This window comes from Vanacampus margaritifer, chromosome 11 (assembly GCF_051991255.1).
Source record: "Vanacampus margaritifer isolate UIUO_Vmar chromosome 11, RoL_Vmar_1.0, whole genome shotgun sequence".
NCBI classification, from domain to species: domain Eukaryota; kingdom Metazoa; phylum Chordata; class Actinopteri; order Syngnathiformes; family Syngnathidae; genus Vanacampus; species Vanacampus margaritifer.
The window spans coordinates 16,132,156-16,153,170 of NC_135442.1; the positions used below are offsets into that span (position 1 = coordinate 16,132,156).

Below are 21,015 nucleotides of genomic sequence, written 5' to 3' on the forward strand. Positions count from 1 at the left end.
ATACTCGGTGTGCATACTTTGAGTACAATTTCTTGCAGTTTGACTGCCTGTGGTGAGGAATGACACGTCCAAAAACATTTGTCCATATTGCGCACTCTTAAAAGACAATTGTTGAACCAATTTAAGATTACAAATTGAATTGTTGACCAATTTTAAAAAATTGCTTCAATTAATAACGTACAATTGAATTAAGTTCATCCAAAGTGAATATATTAAATTTAATGAATTATGAATTCATTAAACTTAATATATTCATTTGGGATTAACTTAATACATCGTGTGTTACCAATTGAAGCTATTTTTGAAGTGGGTTCAACAATTTCAAATTCATTTTAATTGAAGTGATTAAAGTGTTGTGGCGGGAAAATTGCTCTTCCCGAGTCAGCCAATTGGCAAAATTTGTGTATAAGATGACAATTTATATAGATAATGTCAGGATATTCTAGTCTAGAACATCTTGACGTGGTGCAACTGTATGGACCTTTTCCCCGCAGCGAGGGTGCTATGAGCCGTGGAGGGGTGAGGGTTGGAGGTGCCTGAGGGAAGCGAAGCAACGGCGTCAGGCTCGGAATCGTCCGACGAGGAACCCGACTTCTCATGGCTGAGGCCGAGAGTGGAAGCAAAGTCAAGGAAGGGGGAGGGACAGAAGATGCGGGGCAGCGACAGGGAGAAACAAAGTTAATGGAGAAAAAAATGAAGTGGAAATGCAAAGAATCATGCACAAATGTTGAGGAAAATGACATGCTTCGTAGAAAAGGGGGGAGAGTTTAGCAAGCGTGAAGAAACTGGACACTTCGTTGAGTACACCTGCACAATCCAATGTGATCCAATACAAGGGCTGTATCACACATTCTACCTCGGATGTTAATGGTCATCCAAATTTTAAAAAAGGCATAAAAGAAAACATTCAAAAAGTAACCATAACATGTCCAAAAACAAAAGAAAGGCAGAAAATTACCATAAATGTCTTTGAAATTGCCCAAAAAAGTCAATAAAGTAACTATAAAATGTCCAAAAACAAAATTAAAAAATCCAGGAAATTACCATAAAATGTCCACAAAATTGCCAAAAAGTCAAAAAAATTCTATAAAAAAAAGGCAGAAAAAAGTTTTTTTTTTTTAAAAAGCCACAAAATGTCCAAAAGAAGAAGAAAGGCAGACAAATACCATATGTCCATAAAATTGTCCATAAAAGTATTAAATTTTACAACAAAATCAGAAAAAAAAAATCCAAAAACCAAAAGTGAAAGGTAGAGGAAAATGAATCTCAAAGTATTGGATGCTGCATATTTTTTGGGTTACGGTGCAGCTCAAATTAGCTCTTGGGCACTTAGTATATTAGATTAACAATGTTGAAATGTTTTGTGGCTCCAGACAGATTTTTCGTTATTTATTTGGCCTAAAATGTCTCTTTTGACAATAAAGGCTGCTGACCCCTGGGTTAGCAACAGAGTTCAATTGTGATGTATTTGTAAAGGCAGACATTTTAATACAGCTCTTGTATTAGATCCCATTGAATGTTGGAGGTGTACCTGCCCAAGTGTCTTATGTTTCTTCTGACTAGGGCCTGGTTTACTAAAGGCTTGTGCATTCGGTCTGTCAAACGCACTCAATTTAATTTTCTTTATGGTTTGTCTGAGAGGCAAGTGCAAGCCAGCACATAAAGGTATTCAGCAATGCAATTTTGAAGCTTTTGAATGATTTAAGAAGTGACACAGGTATTTACAACAAGGTATCGTGCCATCTTACCTATGAAAAAAATAATTTGAACTGGCTTTTATGTGGGTACGAGTTGCGCCAAATCGATGTATTTTTGAAAGTTCAACAATATATTTGTCTTCCCCTAACACTTCCAATTCCATCACTTAAAACTTCATTTTATGCTTGCAGTGCTCTCCCAAATTTTGATGAAAACTGCTACCTCAAGCGCAAAACCGTCTTTTAAGTACTGCGTCATCTGAGAGAGCAATTTTAGTAAATCAGGCCCTAAGTCCATGTGGATTCCTGTGCTCCTCACACACCTGAACCCTTGTATCTTCCTGTACCATGGTCTCCTCTGAGAGCCCAACTTGATCTTCTGGATGTGAACATCCTCGTCCGGCGTCCACAACTTGGGCAAGAACTTGTGGTGTGAGGCATCACCCGCCACCAAGGGTCTGGCTCCCACCTTGCGGGCATAGAGGTCGTCTTGCACAGGGTCAGCGTAGCCCACCTCGTCGTCGTCGTCCTCGGAGTTGGCGTATAGTTCACTGAAAATGCTGTCAGTGGACACCGGGGGGCGGCGCCCGGCCCTTTGTTCCTCACCGTCGCCGCTGCTTCGAGAGACACGGTGCAATCACGCGTGTGAAAGCAGTTGGTTTGTTAGGCAATCACGGCACACCAAAAGTAGACGGAGGGGCGGAATGATCCTCATAAGCTCAAAACAAGCTTGAAACCAAAATTCAGTCAGAAGTGCACAAAAATAATCAGGCAGAGCAAATGAAGTTGTGCAGCTGCAACTCAACCCGGCTCAAAACAGGAAACAAAAAACCCAGAAAACAGCGCTGTTAGCATGAGCACATCCAAATATTTCAGCCGATGTTACGACGAACAAACTGAATGCATAATGGCAGCGTCCATGTTTGCGCTCTCGCCACAACAAACACAGTCACACAACTGCTTCTCTGACCTGCGAGCAACACTGGGGCTCACAGTCACCCTTGGCCATGGCCCCCCAGACGCCCTACCCAAAACCGACAGGTTGGCGGGTACGGAGAAGTTGGCAGGGGGTGCCGGAGAGGGGCTGTGGAAGCGTCGGCTGGCCAGGTCATCCATAACGACATCGGGGGCCGGACGGTCTGAGTCAGAGTCGCTGCCGCTTTCGTACTCAAAGGCCCACTGTTGGTGAGCACTGGGGGATTTGGGACTTTTGTCAGGGGGCGGCCTGGCGTCACTGAGGGCGCCGTTCCAGGAAATGGGAAGGAAACACAACACCGGTACCAACATGGACCATTGGACCACATACAAACATCAGCAGCATTGGAAGAAAGCGAGTTACAATGTAAAATTTCATGGACTGTGTTTGGAATCATTCACTCATTTCCTACTCCCTAATCAGTATATAGGGAGTTTTTTTTTCCTTCTTACTTTTTTTTTTGCATGGTGGACAATATACTTCACTCATCAGTTAATAAAAAATCCATTTTCAAACACTACACAAGCGCCATTAATTACATCACTGATGTCGCAAAAATAACAACCTAGCGTATTAATGCTAATTGGACAACCTTCCGTTAAAAAAATAGACCAAATAAGATTTAACAACAAGACTCAAAATAAGTGGTTTCACATCGTAGTTTGTGAGTCCAAATTTGCTAGATTGCTTCAATGAGTTAGAAGCACATCACCTATGCTATACACCGGTCGTCAGAGGCCGAGGCAAGCTTGGTGCTACTTGCGTGATACCAGCTAGCTAGCAACGAGCTTTGGCAAGTTGCTAGTGCGACTAAACACGTTGTGGAGTCACTCCTATGTCAATAATCATCGCCTCTATGTTGGCAAAAAATATACACTTCTGACAAGTATCGTTTTCAACAAGGGATGATGAGGACAGATGGAGAAGCCATGCTAATTGCTAAGCTAACCTAAGGTTGACATTATAGTGCAACACCGGAATTAAGTGCTTGGCTGATCAAGTACACTTTTCACAGAAGTCTCAAACCGCATTCAAACCGATAGTATGCAACTCTGAACAGCAAAATTTAGATTTTTGATGTCTGAGCAACAAATGTTGTCAAAATTACAGTTGATCTTATCTTCATCTTTCTTAGCTATAATACAAGACATTCAGAACTAGTAAGCATAAACTGAAATATGCATTTGTTTGAAATTGCCACACTGAATATGTTTCTAGACAAGATATACATAGCGTTTGCTTCAATGTGAAGGTTAGAAATAAAAAATGTTGATTAAACTGTATAAAAAAGAAAAATGTTGTTCATAAAACCCTTGCTACCTAACTTAATAACATTTCATTCAAGTTTGATTTCATCAACTTGTTGTGTATATGTAGTTACATATTATATATTTTTATGGTTTCACAGTCATTATGGTCATCTGAGGGAAACCATAACCACAATTTGTGGCCTGCAACAAAAATGATTTAGACACGCCTGAATATGGTGAATAGATTCCGAACAGAGCCACAACTTCAGTCACTGGTTTAGCTCGAATACGGTACCTGGTGATCGGGGGGTCATCCTCATCCATGTAAACGAGATTTGCCCAGCTGCGGCGATTGTCGTCGTTGCGCTCAGCCCGTTTCTTTCTCAGGGGAGCGGGAACATAACCCGTAGCCTTGTCTTTAGTGGGCAGGAACTGGTTGAACTGTGTGGTGACTTTTGGAGTGAGGTTGACAGAGCGACGGTAAGAAAGAGACTCCTTATTGTCGGCCATCTTGAAAGCCGCGTCGGCCTCGGCGTCGCTGCAACAACCTGGAGTGTGGAAGACGATAAGCATCTAATGTTTGATCAGGTTGTACTGGAAACTGAGAAAACCTTACCACATTGAACATGGGCTGAATGTGACACAATAAACAACAATCCACCCACCCAAACAAAAGCACACACCTTCAACCGAATGTGCTCTGGCACCAAAACTGTCAGCACCACGAAATTTCCGATCCTAGAATGACCGCTACTGTGTGGTATCATGCGGCAATAACAAGTAAAGCCAAGTAGGGACAAGTGCAGTTTCTGTCTATGTCACTGAACATGTTCTCGATAAAGTGATAAATGAAACATCCTTGGGCAAGTCTGGTGTAGAAAATAACAGAACTTTGCCATGTAACCATTCCAGTGTTTGGTGTACATCATGTTGGCGAAAAGGTGATGAGACTAAACAAACTAGGAAAAAGCTAGGAAGATTTCAATCTTTAAATTCAACAAAGATCAAATAATACTGTATGTAGTTTTTTAAAATATTTTTTACAATTATATATATTTTTTCCTTCTGCGTATTACAACCATTTTGGTAGGACATTCTCTCGCAATGTAAAACATTTGTCATTCTATATTTCTGGAAGATTAACAACTATGTTGGTCCTTCCAAAAAAAGCATAGTATAACTTTTGGGTTGGGTTGGCTTGAAGAGGCAAATCGCAATGGCTGAAGAAAACAAGACGGGAGGTTTGAATAGAAGGAGGGAAATTGTGTGTTCTGGCAAGAGTACGGAGACTTTTTTCTCCCCTCTTTTGGAAACCATTTACAAGTCAGTGTGGAGCACTGTGGAATGTCTCACTGCTCCGATTTTATGGGTGGGTGGATGGGCCATAATGTGACTATTCTTGTTTTAATACAAGCAACTATAATCACCAGTGAACTTTCAACAGAAACAGTGCCATGCTGAACAAAACCACTAGATGGCGGCAGATGTTTGTTTTAACTAAGTCAACTTTTCACAGCTTGTCATCCCACAAATATTTGACAATCCTGCAAGATGAGGTTAAATATTTATGGTAGACTTGGAAAAAATGAGAAAGGGAGTAACACGGCTGTTAGTAGGAGACATCCTACCCTCGCTGCTGCCTTTGAGTGTGGCTTCCGATGAGATGCTAAGCGTCTGGGAGCCAAGAGAGTCCAAACTGTCCAAGGAGTCGTCTCTCTTGTGTCCACCTCCTCTTCCGCCTCTTCCTCTCTGATGATGCTCCTCTCGCTCTGAATGCCAGTTATCTCCCAAAGCACTGTCTTGGATGCTGTTGCTTTTCTGACCAGACAATTCTTGTAGAGCCTTTCAACACACACACACATGCAGATTGTGAGGGAAAAAACTAACATTATTACAAGCAGTTATAATATTTAGTTCCAGTGTGTGTGGGTGTGAATGAGAGCACTCCCATGTGGAGCATGACCTCGCTTGGCCATGGGCCTCTTGCTTTTGCAGTTACACAAAACCTCAATGTCCAACAACACAAGTAGGTCTACAGTTCAGTTCAGTATTGTTTTAATAGAAGGCATGTGTATGTGTATGTGTACAACTGATTGTCACACTACTGTTGGGATCTCCAGTATGTATGGTACTCAGTGGTATGGTACCCAGGTCACTATCCCTTTCCCATATTCCTCGATCTGCACTAATCTTGATAAATAAATAAGTTACCCAATGCCAATACCTTATAACTAACTGACTAATTAACTGATAAAGTGACTAACAATGCAAAACAAACAACTTGACAAGCTAACTAAAAACTGAACTAAGATGCTGACTAACTAATTAACTGACTAGCTAGCTGACTAGTGAACTAGCAAACAAATTAACAAACTAGCTGGCTGCTAACTGACTGACTAGCTCAGTAACTAAATAACTAACGTAATAGCTAACTAACTCACAAAAATTAAACAAAAAGTTGCTAAGTAGATAATTAACTAGATGAATGGCAAACAAAAATACAGAAAAAACAAAGCAATTTGGCTAGCTGGCTAACTGACTAAACACCTAACTAGCTGATTAACAAAAAACACATGACTAACTAGCTAATAATGAAAAAACACAACTAACTGACTGACTGGCAAACACACTAATTAAATAACCAGGGTTGTGTAATCCAGATCCAGAAAGTAAAAAAAAAAAAACTAAAACAGTTTGACTTTAGCCACAGGTGTTTCAACTGGCAGGTAAACGAGCTTGTCTCCACCTGTTGAGTAGAAAGAAGCACCTTTGGCTAATGCCAAACTGTTTTAGGATTTTTACTTTCTGGACCTAGCTGAATATTTATCTCACTAAGTAGGGAGCATATTATCTAAATAGCTAACTAAGTAACTAGCTGACTACATAGCTAGGAAATAAGAGAATTACCAAGCAACCAAGCAAACAAACAAACACACACACACTTTAATTAGCTATGGAACTAACAGGCTAAATAATGACCAGACTAGCAATCTAGTGGACTACATATTTTGACTAGTAAAATAGCAAAGTAACTAGGTGACTAGCTAGTTAGTAAGCTAACAAACTCACTAACTAAACCAGATGTCACAAAGACGTTGCACGCGGGCAATAGGTAACCCGTGGGCCTGTTCTAAAAATAGATGTGATTTATAGAAATAATGTTCACTAATTATTGCAATAACTAATTATCGTTGTCTTCACTCTTCATATATATGAATTAATATTACAAATTTCTAATAATCACATATAATAACATTATTAAAGGAAATTTGGGCAAATGTATTATATTATAAGTATATCAAACTGGTGGCCCTGGCATTAATCACTACCCAGGAAGAAACTCTAAGTTAAGTTGGTGACCACTAAACTAAACTAAAATGTAGTAAAATGGCTGTTGAACACGGTTAAAGAAGTTAATTTACAATCAAACAGGCATTGCACACTTGCAAAAGCAATGCAGCCAATCCCAGTTTGAGGAGCATTACAGTATTACTGTTGCATGCACAAAATGTGCTCAAACCAGTTAAGTCACATGTTGACGAGAGTGAGCAAGGTGGTAAGACTTAAATAACTTAGTGAAGCCGTGGGGTCATATACTGTATGACTTAACATAGCCTTTAGCTTGGACTCCCCCATGCAGCATGTATGCCATGTTATCCTGTACTGACCCTATACACTGAAGGAGCCTACAGGAATGAAATGTACAGTGGCTGTGAAAAGGGGATTGCAATAATGCTCATATAATATTAAGTGTTTGTTTTAATATACTGACGTGGAGTGTTACCTTGTGAAGTGCTGTTCCAAGTAATCCCTCAAATGCCTTGAAATTCAGGTAAGGTCCATCATAGGAATGCTCACTCTGAGCTCGTCTACCAAGCCAGTAAAGTGTGATCAGCACCTGTAGAATACAAACACATGACATGAAATAGCTGAGGTTTTGTAGTGTGTTCACACCTTACTGATCTACTAAGTGAACAGTACGCTGGCTGACTAGTTGATTTTAGCAAGAAACAAGAGAAGATCCAGTAGTAAAAGTTAACTACTATAGGCTACTAAATGTACATACAGTAGGTACTTGGCCAAGGGACCAATTCATGCTCACAAATCTTTTTGTATTGACCTCTGGCCTGTGTTAAAAAATATCACACAAATATTTAACCATGAGGATTTTTAAATAACTACTTAGCATACTGTTTTAAGCAGGTATTAAAAAAAAACAAAAAAAACCTGTGTGATAAATAAATGAAAGGAAATACATTTTAAATTGTTATTATGGTGATGATGACCTAAAGTGCATTGTCTCTAACAAACTAATCATAACTCACATTTTTAAGCCTCCGGTCGGTCTCTTCGTCCCTGTTAGAGTAAAAAAAGAAAAAAAGAAAACAGAGGTCACTGTGTGTGTCTACATGCATGTATATGTGAATGTGTGCGTCTGTGTGTACGTGTGTTTGTGTGTCCGTGTTTGTGGGTGGGAGTGAGTGGACAATAAAATAGTAGCATTGAAAGAGCTAGAAAGTGAGAGCACAGGCCACACTGCCCGCCCTTCACACGATAACACAAAAGGCTGAGACAACATCACACACACACACACACACGCACGCACACACACACATGCACGTTCCTGAAAATACCATCACGTTGGGATTCATTGGAAAGCACTAATTTATTTGTTAGGCCTTGTTTGTTTTTTTACGACGTTACAAAATGAATCACATAACTGGGCATAAACTTGCTGGCAAATGTATTGAATAAGTGTCCAAACTTTTGGCCTGTACTATATATCAGGCTAACTATTTTTTTGTGAACCAATTAGGACTTTGAGGTAATCTTCTGTGACTGGTGTAGTCCTTCTGTTTATGCTGACAATGCAGCATTGATCAAGATGTACCTGCTACGTTAGCTTCTCACATTGGCCACTAGCTAGCTAGCTGCCGCTAGCTTTGAGGTGTCACTTGTGGAACTGGCATGTACTGTCTGTTTTGTTTGACATAAACAAACAAGAGTGCTATGCTATGTTAGCTTCCCGTAATAGCCGCCAACTGGCTAGCTGACATACGCTTGTCACTTGTGAAACAGGTTCCCACTTCCTGTCTTTGTGTGCTTTGTCAGAAAGGAGCACAGCGGGAAGATGCAGACTTCTACTTTAGCTTCTAGCTATCCAAAACTGGTTGATGACATGTTTGTCACTTGTGAAGCAGGATTCTGCTTCCTGTCTTTGATCTCATTCCCATTGGCTTGTCAGAACTCTCGGCCAGGACACTGAGTACGGATGTAGACTGCTACATTAGCTTTGAGCTAGCTACTGTACCTAATAGGTAGAATGTTACGAGCTATGTTTTCATATTTTACATCACATTTGTAGTTGTCACAATCGCCTGTGTGTTGTCTACTCAGAGAGGCCCATGAACAGTGATAATGGCCCACACAGTACACCAGTGGTGAGATACTGTAAATGTACACTCATGAATTTGATGAACGCAATAGCCACACATGCCCTCACCCGCTTTCATGCCTTCCTTGCATGCAGTCTGACTAATACACCTGCTAGGGTGTGGGTGGGGCTTAAAACAAGGACAGCCAGTTGATTAAACAGCAATGATGACATGAATTAATTTGATAATAAATGGTGGAGCTAGAACTACACACATTCCTTGTTGTTGATGCGCACATTCTTGGCAATACACTTAGGCTCAAATGTACAAGTTCAAGTGGTTAGTGATAATGGTGTGCGATACTGCAAGATTTGCTATCAATCGGACACTAAGAAATACAAGGTCAGTATCACCGATATAATACTTCATAATAAAACTGAGTTAATATTTATGACCTCTAATTGACTTTTGTTTATTTTTCCTTTGGATTACTAGTCTGCTTTATGTATAACGTCACACGACCAAACCCAGGCTTTGTCTATATTCTGCGATTATGAGCATAACAACGAGTTGATGAAATTAAAATTGCTAAATTTTGTTTTCTTTATGGCTGGTGTTTTCGGGTTAGGGTTATAAACGCATGCATTCAACTTGGGATGAGGAACAAGCTAGGTTGCAATTGGTGAATTTCTTCAAATAATTGACGACCTCCAGCCCACAAAGGTGATATAATTTGTGATAAAAGTTTAGATCACAAATAAGGCACAAACTATGAACCTTATTCGCATTTTCTAAACTTCTGAAAATCTATAACCATTGCTGTACCTTACAGTGCAGCACTATAGAGAACAGGAAACAGCCTATGGCAAATCACACATGTCTTGCTAGTCTCTCCTTTGTTTGTTCCATGTAGTCATGTCAATACCGCCCACTCTTCAATTCTGTACTTCTAGTAATGTGTTACAAACATAAGAGCCTTAAAAACTAACTTCCTCCTCAGCTTCTGCAAGCACCTCCTCAAACGTGTGATGATGTAATCATAAAAATTCAACATAATATATCCTCTGAATCTTTTTTTTTTTACCACATCACAAAAAAATCGCAAGTAGGTGGGGTTTTTCTGCTGATAAAGGGGTGTTACGTTCCAAAAAGAAGCTCCTCTTCTGAGTCAATGTTGGGATCAACCTCAATATTGTGATCGACCATTTGTACAGAGTATCTTCAGCTGCAATTTTAGAGAGCATACTGCACAGCAAAATTTTCATGAGGAAAAACAGCTGAACTCTCCAAACAGTCATTTCACACCCATTTATTTTCAGTATACTAATCTTACAAATGCATGCAGCCATGAAATACTTATTCGGAACTGCAGTAATGCATGCTGCTTCTTCTAATAAGGTCTGGTGGTAGTAATTTTCCAAAGGATGAGACTAAAAATAAAGGGTCTCTAAAGAACTATTTCAGTGGATCCAAAGCCTGAGGGTGTTTGTTTTACAATCATCTGAAAGTCTGTGTGACCCAGCATTGTAGTCTGTGTGATTACTTTTCTATTCTGCAGTATTCTATTATATTATATCTTGCATAAGTGTGTATGGGAATTCAAACAATTTTTTTGTAGAAGTGAAAGCAAATGTTTGCAAAGTCTTACTGGCAGCTCCCGCAGGAAGCCCTGCAGCTCCACACATGCTCATCCCTTCACTTGTGCAAACTTTTCATTCAAACAAATGACAGAGACAGTGCTCAACAAAATGTTAGCATATGTACATGTGGTAATGAAATAGTGCCCTATGCTACATTCATGACTGTCCAACTAAAAAGTGCAATTTTGAGAGCTATGGTTCGTAGATAATTTAATATGTATAATATTAGTTAGACATATGTTTATGGTCCAATACAATGCCTACGGTATCTCCAAAGTGTGAGCTTTTAGTATCTGTAACACAAAGACATTAATATTGTTTTATATTTCAGCCTAAATATTTTTTTGAAACACAACATTTGGAGGCACATGATTTCAGTATAGTGGTGTTTTTTCTTAAGCTAGTAGCTAGTACAAGCTACTATTTACAGTAAAAGCTAGTAGTAAATAAGCTACAAGCTAGTACAAACAACCACTGGTATTTTTGCTTAAGCTAGTAGCTAGTACAAACTACTATTTACAGCAAAAGCTAGTCGTACATAGTACAAACAACTACTGGTGTTTTTGCTTAAGGTAGTAGCTAGTATAAGCCACTATTAACAGTAAAAGCTAGTAGTACATAAGCTACAAGCTAGTACAAACAACTACTGGTATTTTTGCTTAAGCGAGTAGCTAGTACAAGCTACTATTTACAGCAAAAGCTAGTCGTACATAGTACAAACAACTACTGGTGTTTTTGCTTAAGCTAGTAGCTAGTACAAACTAATATTTACAGTAAAAGCTAGTAGTAAGCAACAAGCAAGTAGAAACTACTAATACTTCTAGTACAAGGTATTAACTTATAACAACAGAAGAGCAGTACATCAGCCCCTTTTTGAAACTTACCACTACTTCTTAGGTATACTGATTAATGATTAATGTGAAGGGCTACCAGTTTGATATACACAAATTTGCGGAAATTACCTTTAATAACATTATCATTTTATATGATTATTAATAACATGATCATGTTAATGATTATTATGAAAAATCTAAATATCAATTTTCAACACTTTAGTTCTCGAAATCTCTACTAGGTTTACATTTTCAAATGATCACTTTTACAATATCCCCCAAAATCACTGATGAGCTATTTTTGTTTAGAAAAACCCAAGGACTACTCATGTGTTCCTTGGGGGCAACCAGTTTGCTGACCTCGATAATTTATCGATTTGTTTACAACTAGTGATTGATCATAATGTTGGGGCGCTATTGTGTTGATGTGAATGAGCACTGGTATTTGATAGCTTAGCGTGAGTAAAGCTTGTAATGAGGACGGCTGGCACCCGACTCCAACTTCAACAAAGCGCTGTTTGGAAACTCAAATAAGATGACATTTTTTGTTCATATACTTCCTGAGAAGTTGTCATTCTGGAGGTCGGAGGGACTTTGCCTGACAGCAATGATATATAAAATAGGAGTAAATACTGCCACTTTGTATAGTCCTCATCGACTAAACAGCGAATCTGGTGTCCAGTTCTGTCGCCGACGCGTACATACATTAAGACATGATAGCACTTTGCACTTCTGCATTTATTCAACACCTCATCTGAAATCTCACTAGTCTGATGAGTGCTCTTTCGTTAGATTTCACACAAGCACAGGGGCAGACACAGCAGCGTACACACAGACACACGCTCTCTCACCCACAAGCACGTGCGCGTGCACACACACAATACAATCCAACACTTGAACAGAGGAGGCACCCGTGCCAGGCATCGCTTTGTGTCACCAAGTGTAAAAAGAGGGAGTGAATGAGGTCTGGTGTTAAACCACGAATAATACCACCTTCGTTTGGTGTGTTCACCATCACCAAGGCCACTGCCACACTTCCAAGTCATGCTATGTGGGAAAGAAGATAAAGCTGCCACGCACACAGATCACTCTTGTCCTTTCCTTTACATTCACATAGGAAAGGACAAGCTTGTATCTACATTGTTTTTGCATACCGTATCTGCTCATTCATATAACCTTAAACAGAAAGTGTAAGCGCTCAGTGCTTGTCAAGCGTATGTTCGCCATCAAAGGGACATTTCATTGGGTACCTCCTGCAAGGTCTAAAGGCATCCAAGGCAACATTTCTGATAATAATGCATAGAACAGGGTTAAATAAATAAATAAATAATCTGATTTGTTATTACTGCACTCAGTGCTCAGCTGTTGGACAGAAGCCACCAAACAAACAAAAATTTGCTGTGTTTTGTTGACAATAAATGGACTTCACTGACTAATGTTTCCCATGGTGCTTGGAAGTGCACTACAATGTGATAACTGATATCGATATTATGGCACCCACGCGCTTTGAATCATTGTGGGTAGCAAAAATGACCATATTAGCCTAGATACCAAAAGAACAGGTAAACATCTTTACCAGGGTTCACCAAAGTGGTGCTCTAAAAATAGCTTGTCAGTGTTGGGACATTGTGATTTTCTAGGAATGCTGTAATGGAAGTGATCACTTGGAAATGGAAACACTGGCAGAGTTTAAAAAAGGTTGGTGACTCCTGGTCTATACAATTTGCTGATTTCTTAGTTTTTTCCTCTTGGACCTATGTATAGTACTCCCATTTGATTTTGGATGTTGTGCGTTTGTTTTTTGGGGAAAAACAAAAATATCATATTTTTATACTTGAGAAATGGGATACTATTAGCTAGTAAATTACAAGCTACTATTTACAAACTAAGAGACGAGGTTTCAATCTAGTACAAGCTAGCTACAGTTTAGTGCAAGCAGCACCTAATTACAAGCTACTAGTTGAAGTGGCTAACCTGGCAATAGCCAGATTGATATTATGATTCACTCAAGGGAATTCTCCACAATATTTATCTGGGACTGCGCCAAGGTGATTTGCTCGGGAAAGGCGGGACATTCTGTACAAAACTTTGAGCTGATTGGACGATAAAACAAGCATGGACATCTTTACCAGATAAAAACGCACAAAGTTCCTCCCGCTGTTCAATATTGAACAAAGAAATGGCGAGTAATTCAGCGAGAACAGAATTAATTGCAGCGTCCATTTGTCCATGTTAGGTTGTTTCCCCCGGCATCTGCGTTTCCTGGTTTCGTCACAGCTGCATATCCCACCCCCAAACATAATGCCGCTTTGTGATTGGTCTGAATGAAAATCAGCGGGCTTGTTACAAGATGTATTCTCTGGAGTTTTTGAACTCACAAATACTGTGAGAATTCAGCTTGCAGAGCAAGGTTAAGAAGTGGCACAATTCACATGAAGTAAGGTAGCAGCAACTAACTGGTATTTAGTCAGCTATAATAATGCAAGCTACTAGCTACTAACTATAAGTAACTAGCTAGTCAGCTCTAAGTTAGCAAAAGTTAAAAGATAGTATCATTATTGCTAGTTGAAAACTACTAAAGCTATCAAATATTAGCTTGTAATACCATGTAGCAGAAGCTACAAGCTAGTAGAAGCTACACTCTTCTAAAGGCTGCTCTCCAGGCTGTAGTTCAGTGGTGAAGTGAAATAGTTTCCATGATTCATCTGGAAGACTTTAATTTCCCTGTCAGCCGAATAGAAAAAAAAAGGGATAGATTTGGCGTTAAGACGGTGGTGAATCACAACCTCCGGTGTGATGAATCAGGCCTTGTAAAATGTCATCTTTTAAGGTACAGAACAAAATGCACTTCTTATCTCTGGCATTCCTGCCACAACACCCGCTATTGCTATATGACACTTTGTATATTGTCTGTACTTGACGTCACTGATAACAGTTCTTCTATCAGAGAGCAGCTTGCACAAGCATGAAGCAATAGAATCACCACAAAGCTCAAAGGTCAGCACACACACGTCTGATTATACTTTTATGGTTGCCGCCACAAGGCACAAGTTCATACGCATGTTTCAAGTTCATCAGAACAATCTTTTTTTTAAATCAATATCCAGGTCTGCAGTCTCGTAATATTTCAAAGTAGCCCATAAACAAGGTAGTCGCAACACATCCTGTTTAGACGGAAAACCAGTCGAGCAGCATTGAAATTCTCTAAATATTTCGGATGAGGGTTCAAACACTTCTTACTTTTTACTTCCTATGTGGCTTTGTTATGCTTTTCTGTATTTGTTCCTGTGCTAATAGTTGTTGGTAGCTATTTATTCAAATGAAGGTGGGACAAGGTATCCATTAAAGGTGAATCCACATATTTTGAATAATATCATTAACTTTCACTGATGTCAGGTGAATTCTTCATACCTCCAAATTCACCACTTTTTAGAAGAGTCCGAATATGTCACATTTGGTCAAGCATCAAAAAAGACTGCAAGACATTTTCAACACCTAGATTGGTCAATATTTTGTCAATAACACCCACATATGTGGACTGACCAAAAGTATAGATTTGTGAAAAAATATTAAATCTACCAAATTGTGACGGTGACATGCATGTTAATTGGAGTTTTAAAAGCAAACTACAGTATAAAGGATTATTATGCAATAACTGAAACAGAGTGACTGTAACTTATAGCATGTATCGCTCTTGAAACTACGCCCTACCAGTTAAAATGCAGCACACTACTGCAAGCGACAAGCGCCGAACCAAACCAACACAAGCTACTAACAACTCCCACTGATGGAGCAAACAACTCTTTCGTAGCCACAAACCACTTTTAGCTTGTAAGTAGGGATGTAACAGTAACGGCAATATTGCGATATTAAAATTGCCATAAAATAATATAAATATTAAAAGCAGCACATCTGTTAAAAAAGCGATGTTGTATTCCATTTGTGCAGTTCTAGCACCCTGTGGTAGGTAGTTTATATTAGTGCAGTTTCATTTTAATTAGGAATGTTTTGGCCACTGAGGTGGTTGTCACTCCCATAAATCAGTCATACCAGCAAATATCATCAAATAACATGTCCCTTAAAAAAACATGACTTTTAGCCCTCTTCAACTGAACACAGCACTGTGCATTTAATTAGTATTGTTATTATTATTATCATGATTATTATTATTATTTTATTATTTACAGTATTGTGAGTTTTTATACAATACTGCAAGTTTTTTCATCCACCTCCCCACAATATCGTGATAATTATCACATCGTGAGGTTTATATCGTGATATTTATCGTGCCATGACTTTTGGACATTGTTACATCCCTACTTGGAAACTACAAGATAAAGCTAGCTTAGCTTGCTAGTTCAAACTAATAGCTATTATATTGTAAGTTAAAAGCTAGTACATGATACAAGTCACTAACCACAAGCAAGTAGCTTAAACTGGTACAAGCTACAAACTATTACCGGTAGTTACAAGCTAGTCACATTAAAACGGCTATGTACTTGCTACTCAATATTAGGCAACAAGATGTGGGGGGGGCAGTAACCCGAGCATGCATATACAGTATACATTTATACATACACATGGCAACAAGTTGTTGGAGAAATGCTAGCTGCCTTGCTGGCTACTGCCGAGGTGCCCTTGAGCAAGGCACTGTACCCACTTTCAGCTTTAGTGGAGCAAAACTGTTTCTGCACATCGTGGTGTGCAACACAAAATATACAGCAGAGTGTAGAGTACATGCATTTTACGCACTAAAAAAATAAATACATTTGAAGTTTTGGTTAGTGTGAGGCCACTGTGCAGCCTTAATACACTCAAATTTAAAATCATTACTTTATGAGGAAAACTAGCACTCTATAATATTGTACTAAAAACATACAGTAAATCACCAAAACGTAGACGCTAATCAGCGTTAGTATTAAGCTAGCGGGGCCTTTCTTGGGGCAGTAGTTTCACTGTTTTAAATACACAAGGCGTAATTCTCTGTTTTGTTTAGTGTGACGGTAAACGTCAACTGGGAGTGGTATTAAGCAACATCAATCTTCTTTTTTGATGAATTGTTCACTAGTCCCTTAACTGCTGCTTATTTTGAAATATGTTGAGCTGCGTTCAATTCTACCATGAAGCACTCATATCACAAGTCTGTGCTCGCATGTCAAAGCAAAAAATCGGTTGAACGAGGGCTTATATCTCAAGGCACCATTGTATAGAGCTTTGGGACACATTGTATCAGTTCCAGTTATCATACCAGTGCTTTAGAGGAACTTTGCCGTGTGAAAGGGAACTTCAGGCTGAGAATAGCACAGGTTACAATGGCTTCGTGGGGGAGGAGGAGTTTGGACACACAACACAGCAAAGACAGCTGCTAGAGACCACTTTCTCTTGCTGTGCTCTGATCAAGTGAAATGAAGACACTTGATATTATCTCCTCCCACTGTTACCGCCTGCTGTTTTATTAGTTACACAATCTCAACTCAGAAATTCCTGTAATGGGTAACATGACCCACACAAATTTATACCCACACTTTTGAATTCCCTTCAAAATGCAAAGACCTGCTATTCATATCTCTTTTCTGAATAAAACACACTTTAAAAACAGACATAGGTGTAAGGGCAGCCCTGTACGCATTGCAGAATGCAGTGGGGGGATGAGAGGACGCTATTTAAAGCTACGATACCATTCATTCCAATCAAGCTTGACAATCTTGCATGTCAAACCAACCCTCCGGATAGTCTAATAATAGGACGGGACTTCCACCTCATCTCCCCTTTTCTCACATGGTGGTAAAGAGAACTGCATAACAAGTGCGATAGTCCAGTCGTGTTAATGCAGCGTATCGACTGGTTCCCCTCGTATAAGGCTGGTGGAGATGTTGTAATAAATTGGAGAGGGGACAAGGAGCAATATTAAATAATAAGAAGGAGATAAATTATCTTGGTCAAAAGAATATACATTACAATATGCAGTACGGCAAGCATCTTTTGGGGATACGGCTTTTATTTTTTTCCTACAAATAAATCATGCTTGATTAAAATACTATACATGATACATATTTATGGCAGAAGAATGTATTCATTAAATTAAATTATTATTATTATTATTGTTATTAAAAAAAATGATAGTATAGTTTAATGATGACGATGGTTCTTTAAACTATATATTTAACATACAGTTTTTTACTTTGTATTTTTTTTCTTAATAATATGGTTAAATACATCACTTTTTTCCCCCTAAAAGCAAAAATGATGATTGAAAAATAGCAGTATAATATATTGAAAGTATAAGCAACTATTAGGGGTAAGGCATTTATTTTTATAAACATGCCATCATCATAGTAAATACTGTAAGGTAACTCTTCCAAAATGGAGTTTATAGAAGTACAATGGCGGAAGTGGCCAAGAAGATAAATGGCCGGTTTATGACTCATTCCAATGCACCATAAAGACAGTGTTTGACGCACTGATATCATTTTGTATCATAGGGCATCATTGTTAGCTTGGCAGGTGTGTCACGATAACGTGGCAGATTTGTTTGTTTAGCGTACGTACAGTTGATCTCTATGTCTTTCAACATCACTTTGGGCATAAACCAAGCATGGCTAATCCAGCCAAGAGTGGATGATGGGAAGAAAATGGATTGCAGGAAAGTTGTTGCGGCAAAGAGTTCAGTGACAAATGCCTGACAGAAGGAACACCGTTACGACGTACCAAAGCCACAAGGTTGCGGGTATTTTTATACTCTAAAACAAAACTTTTTCTTTTTTTTAAACTAATCCTGCCCACAACAGTAGTACTGGCAGGGTTTTTGTTTCTGGATCTGGATAGCCCAACCCTATATATGTCCATATATACACATGTATACCTATATATGTATACATATGTACAGTGTTGTATATGAAATCATTTTTAATTAAGAGGTACATTTTTGGGGGGGTGGAAAAGTCATAATTAGGGGTGTGATTTACTTAGTACCTGGCGATTCGATCCATATCACGATTTATAGGTCACGATTCGATTCAATACTGATTAATCACGATACGAATCTATAATTCGATGATTGCGATTTTTTTTTACAAAAAAAATTGAAAATACTAATCAGTAGTGATAGATAAATGAAGCTTCATGAAGCACTTGTGATATTTTTTGACTCCCCTGTATGGCACTATTGGTTTAAAGGTGCTAGCTAGCTAGCTAAAGAGCAAACTACATAGACAGACAGACGGACAAATGAAGCTTTATGAAGCACTTGTGATATTTTTTGACTCCTCTAGATGGCACTCTTGGTTTAAAGATGCTGTGGGAATGTAATCAATTTCCATCGCCATTATCTTTAAACCAAGAGCACCATCTATAGGAGTAAAAAAAAAAGAAGACAAAATTGCAAGTGCATCATGAAGGTTCATGAAGCTCCATTTTCCCATCACTACTAATCAGTTTACTTGTACATATACACTGCAAGATTTATCTGAAACTTCAGGCTTATAACTGTGAGACACTGTATTTAACCAACAGATTGCAATCTGTTTCAGGTTTGAAAAACATTGCAATAAAATATTAAGGCTTAATGTTACATTAATATAACATTCTTCGATGCTTAAAGTGTAAACCCTAATCCCAAGTAAGATGTTTTGTTGAATATTGCCATAAAACATTATAGATTTAAACATCACTTTGGCCGCATATTGAATTGATACGAGAATTGCGTGCTCTATTATCCCAATATATCGCTGACATTTTTTTTAACACCACTAGCCATAATGGAACAACCCATTTTTTCATTCTCCCACCCCAATTAGCCATAATCAATAACCCTCCAACCCCTGCCCCGGTAACAGCCTGCTAGCATTAGCCCAGTTCTATCTACTGCATCGTCAAGCATGTCAAAATGTTACTGCTTGCTTGCACCTGTCCCGTACACCCCTCGAAAGCATGCCTCACCTAGTCGGCTCCCTCCTGCTGGCTCACCTGAGTGCAAAAAGCGAACAGGTTGTTCGACATGCCGCTCTGCTGGCCACACTACCGAAACTACAACAAACAGTGTTGAAATGTCATCCACTTGCTATATTACCGTCCTGTACCGATCAGGCCAAGGCCTTAGTTTTACTCCTCTCAACTGACTATAGCCTACACCCAAAGGGAGTGATGGGATCAAAACATGCCAGAGACTGCATTAATGAATCATACTTCATCGAAAACACATAGTTTCAACATGAAAATACATGTCAAACTAGCACGGCACTCCGCCAAGGCAAAACAACCTCAGTTTGGATCAGTACCAAATTGTGCACATTGATAAAGTAGATAACACACCTGCAGCATACGCCTGTTTTTGTCATTATCAATTATGTTCTTTTCAATCAGAAATCAATATTGTTTTTTGTTTTGAAGTCACAATAAGTGTAGAGAAAATAAAGATTTGATTGTTGTTGTTTTTTTCCTGAGCAGTACAATTCGGATCAAGGTCAAACAATCTTTGGAATGAAGGAAAATGTTAAGGGGAAAAAAGCACAACTTGCAATATTAAAAATATGAAAAATTATTCGTGGCACTGCCACATCAAATATTAATGTGGTCTTTCGGGGTTAATAATTTGCATGTAATATTGATGCCAATATTCAAAAAAATAATACATCTCCAAAGCATAACTGTATATTTTTTCTTTTCAATCCAAAACACAATATTTCATGAGTAAAGCACCAAATTAATTATTATTATTAAGGATCTATCTATCTATCTATCTATCTATCTATCTATCTATCTATCTATCTATCTATCTATCTATCTATCTATCTATCTATCTATCTATCTATCTATCTATCTATCTATCTATCTATCTATCTATCTATCTATCTATCTATCTATCTATCTATCTATCTATCTATCTATCTATCTAAATATATATATATATATATACCAACATTGTAGGCTTCTTCCTGAGCCCATTCCCAACCCCTCAATCATAAAAAATAAATAAATAAAATGACATTTCACCCAAAATCCTGCAATTTTAACAACAGTGAAAGATATATATATACTGAAAAATACAAACGATTTTAACAACAGCAGAGAAAATCATCTGGATCAGCACTTTTATCCAGTTCTGCATCAAAATCGTATGAGCTCTTCCTAAGCCCATGCCCCATCCCTCAATAATGCCAAAATGAAATTGGATAAGTGTTTTTTGCATAATCCTATTACCAAAGCACAACATCACCTGTTTGTGCCACTAAATAAAATAATAAAA

General features: G+C 38.5%; 1 protein-coding gene across 4 annotated transcripts in view; it reads right to left on the bottom strand.

Annotated features, from left to right (window-relative positions):
• The window catches only part of lmo7a (LIM domain 7a), a 70,790-nt gene that overhangs the window by 23,635 nt on the left and 26,140 nt on the right, over positions 1–21,015 (bottom strand). For 3 of the 4 annotated variants that reach the window (XM_077579145.1, XM_077579144.1, XM_077579143.1), the window contains exons 6-9: positions 8,249–8,279; positions 7,708–7,821; positions 5,552–5,765; positions 4,219–4,471 (exon numbers count right to left, since the gene is read on the bottom strand). In XM_077579145.1, coding sequence (XP_077435271.1) covers positions 4,219–4,471; positions 5,552–5,765; positions 7,708–7,821; positions 8,249–8,279 — 612 coding nt within the window. Of the gene's footprint in view, positions 1–481; positions 602–2,020; positions 2,315–2,667; positions 2,932–4,218; positions 4,472–5,551; positions 5,766–7,707; positions 7,822–8,248; positions 8,280–21,015 lie in introns of all 4 variants that reach the window. The other variant, XM_077579146.1, reaches the window with a different exon arrangement.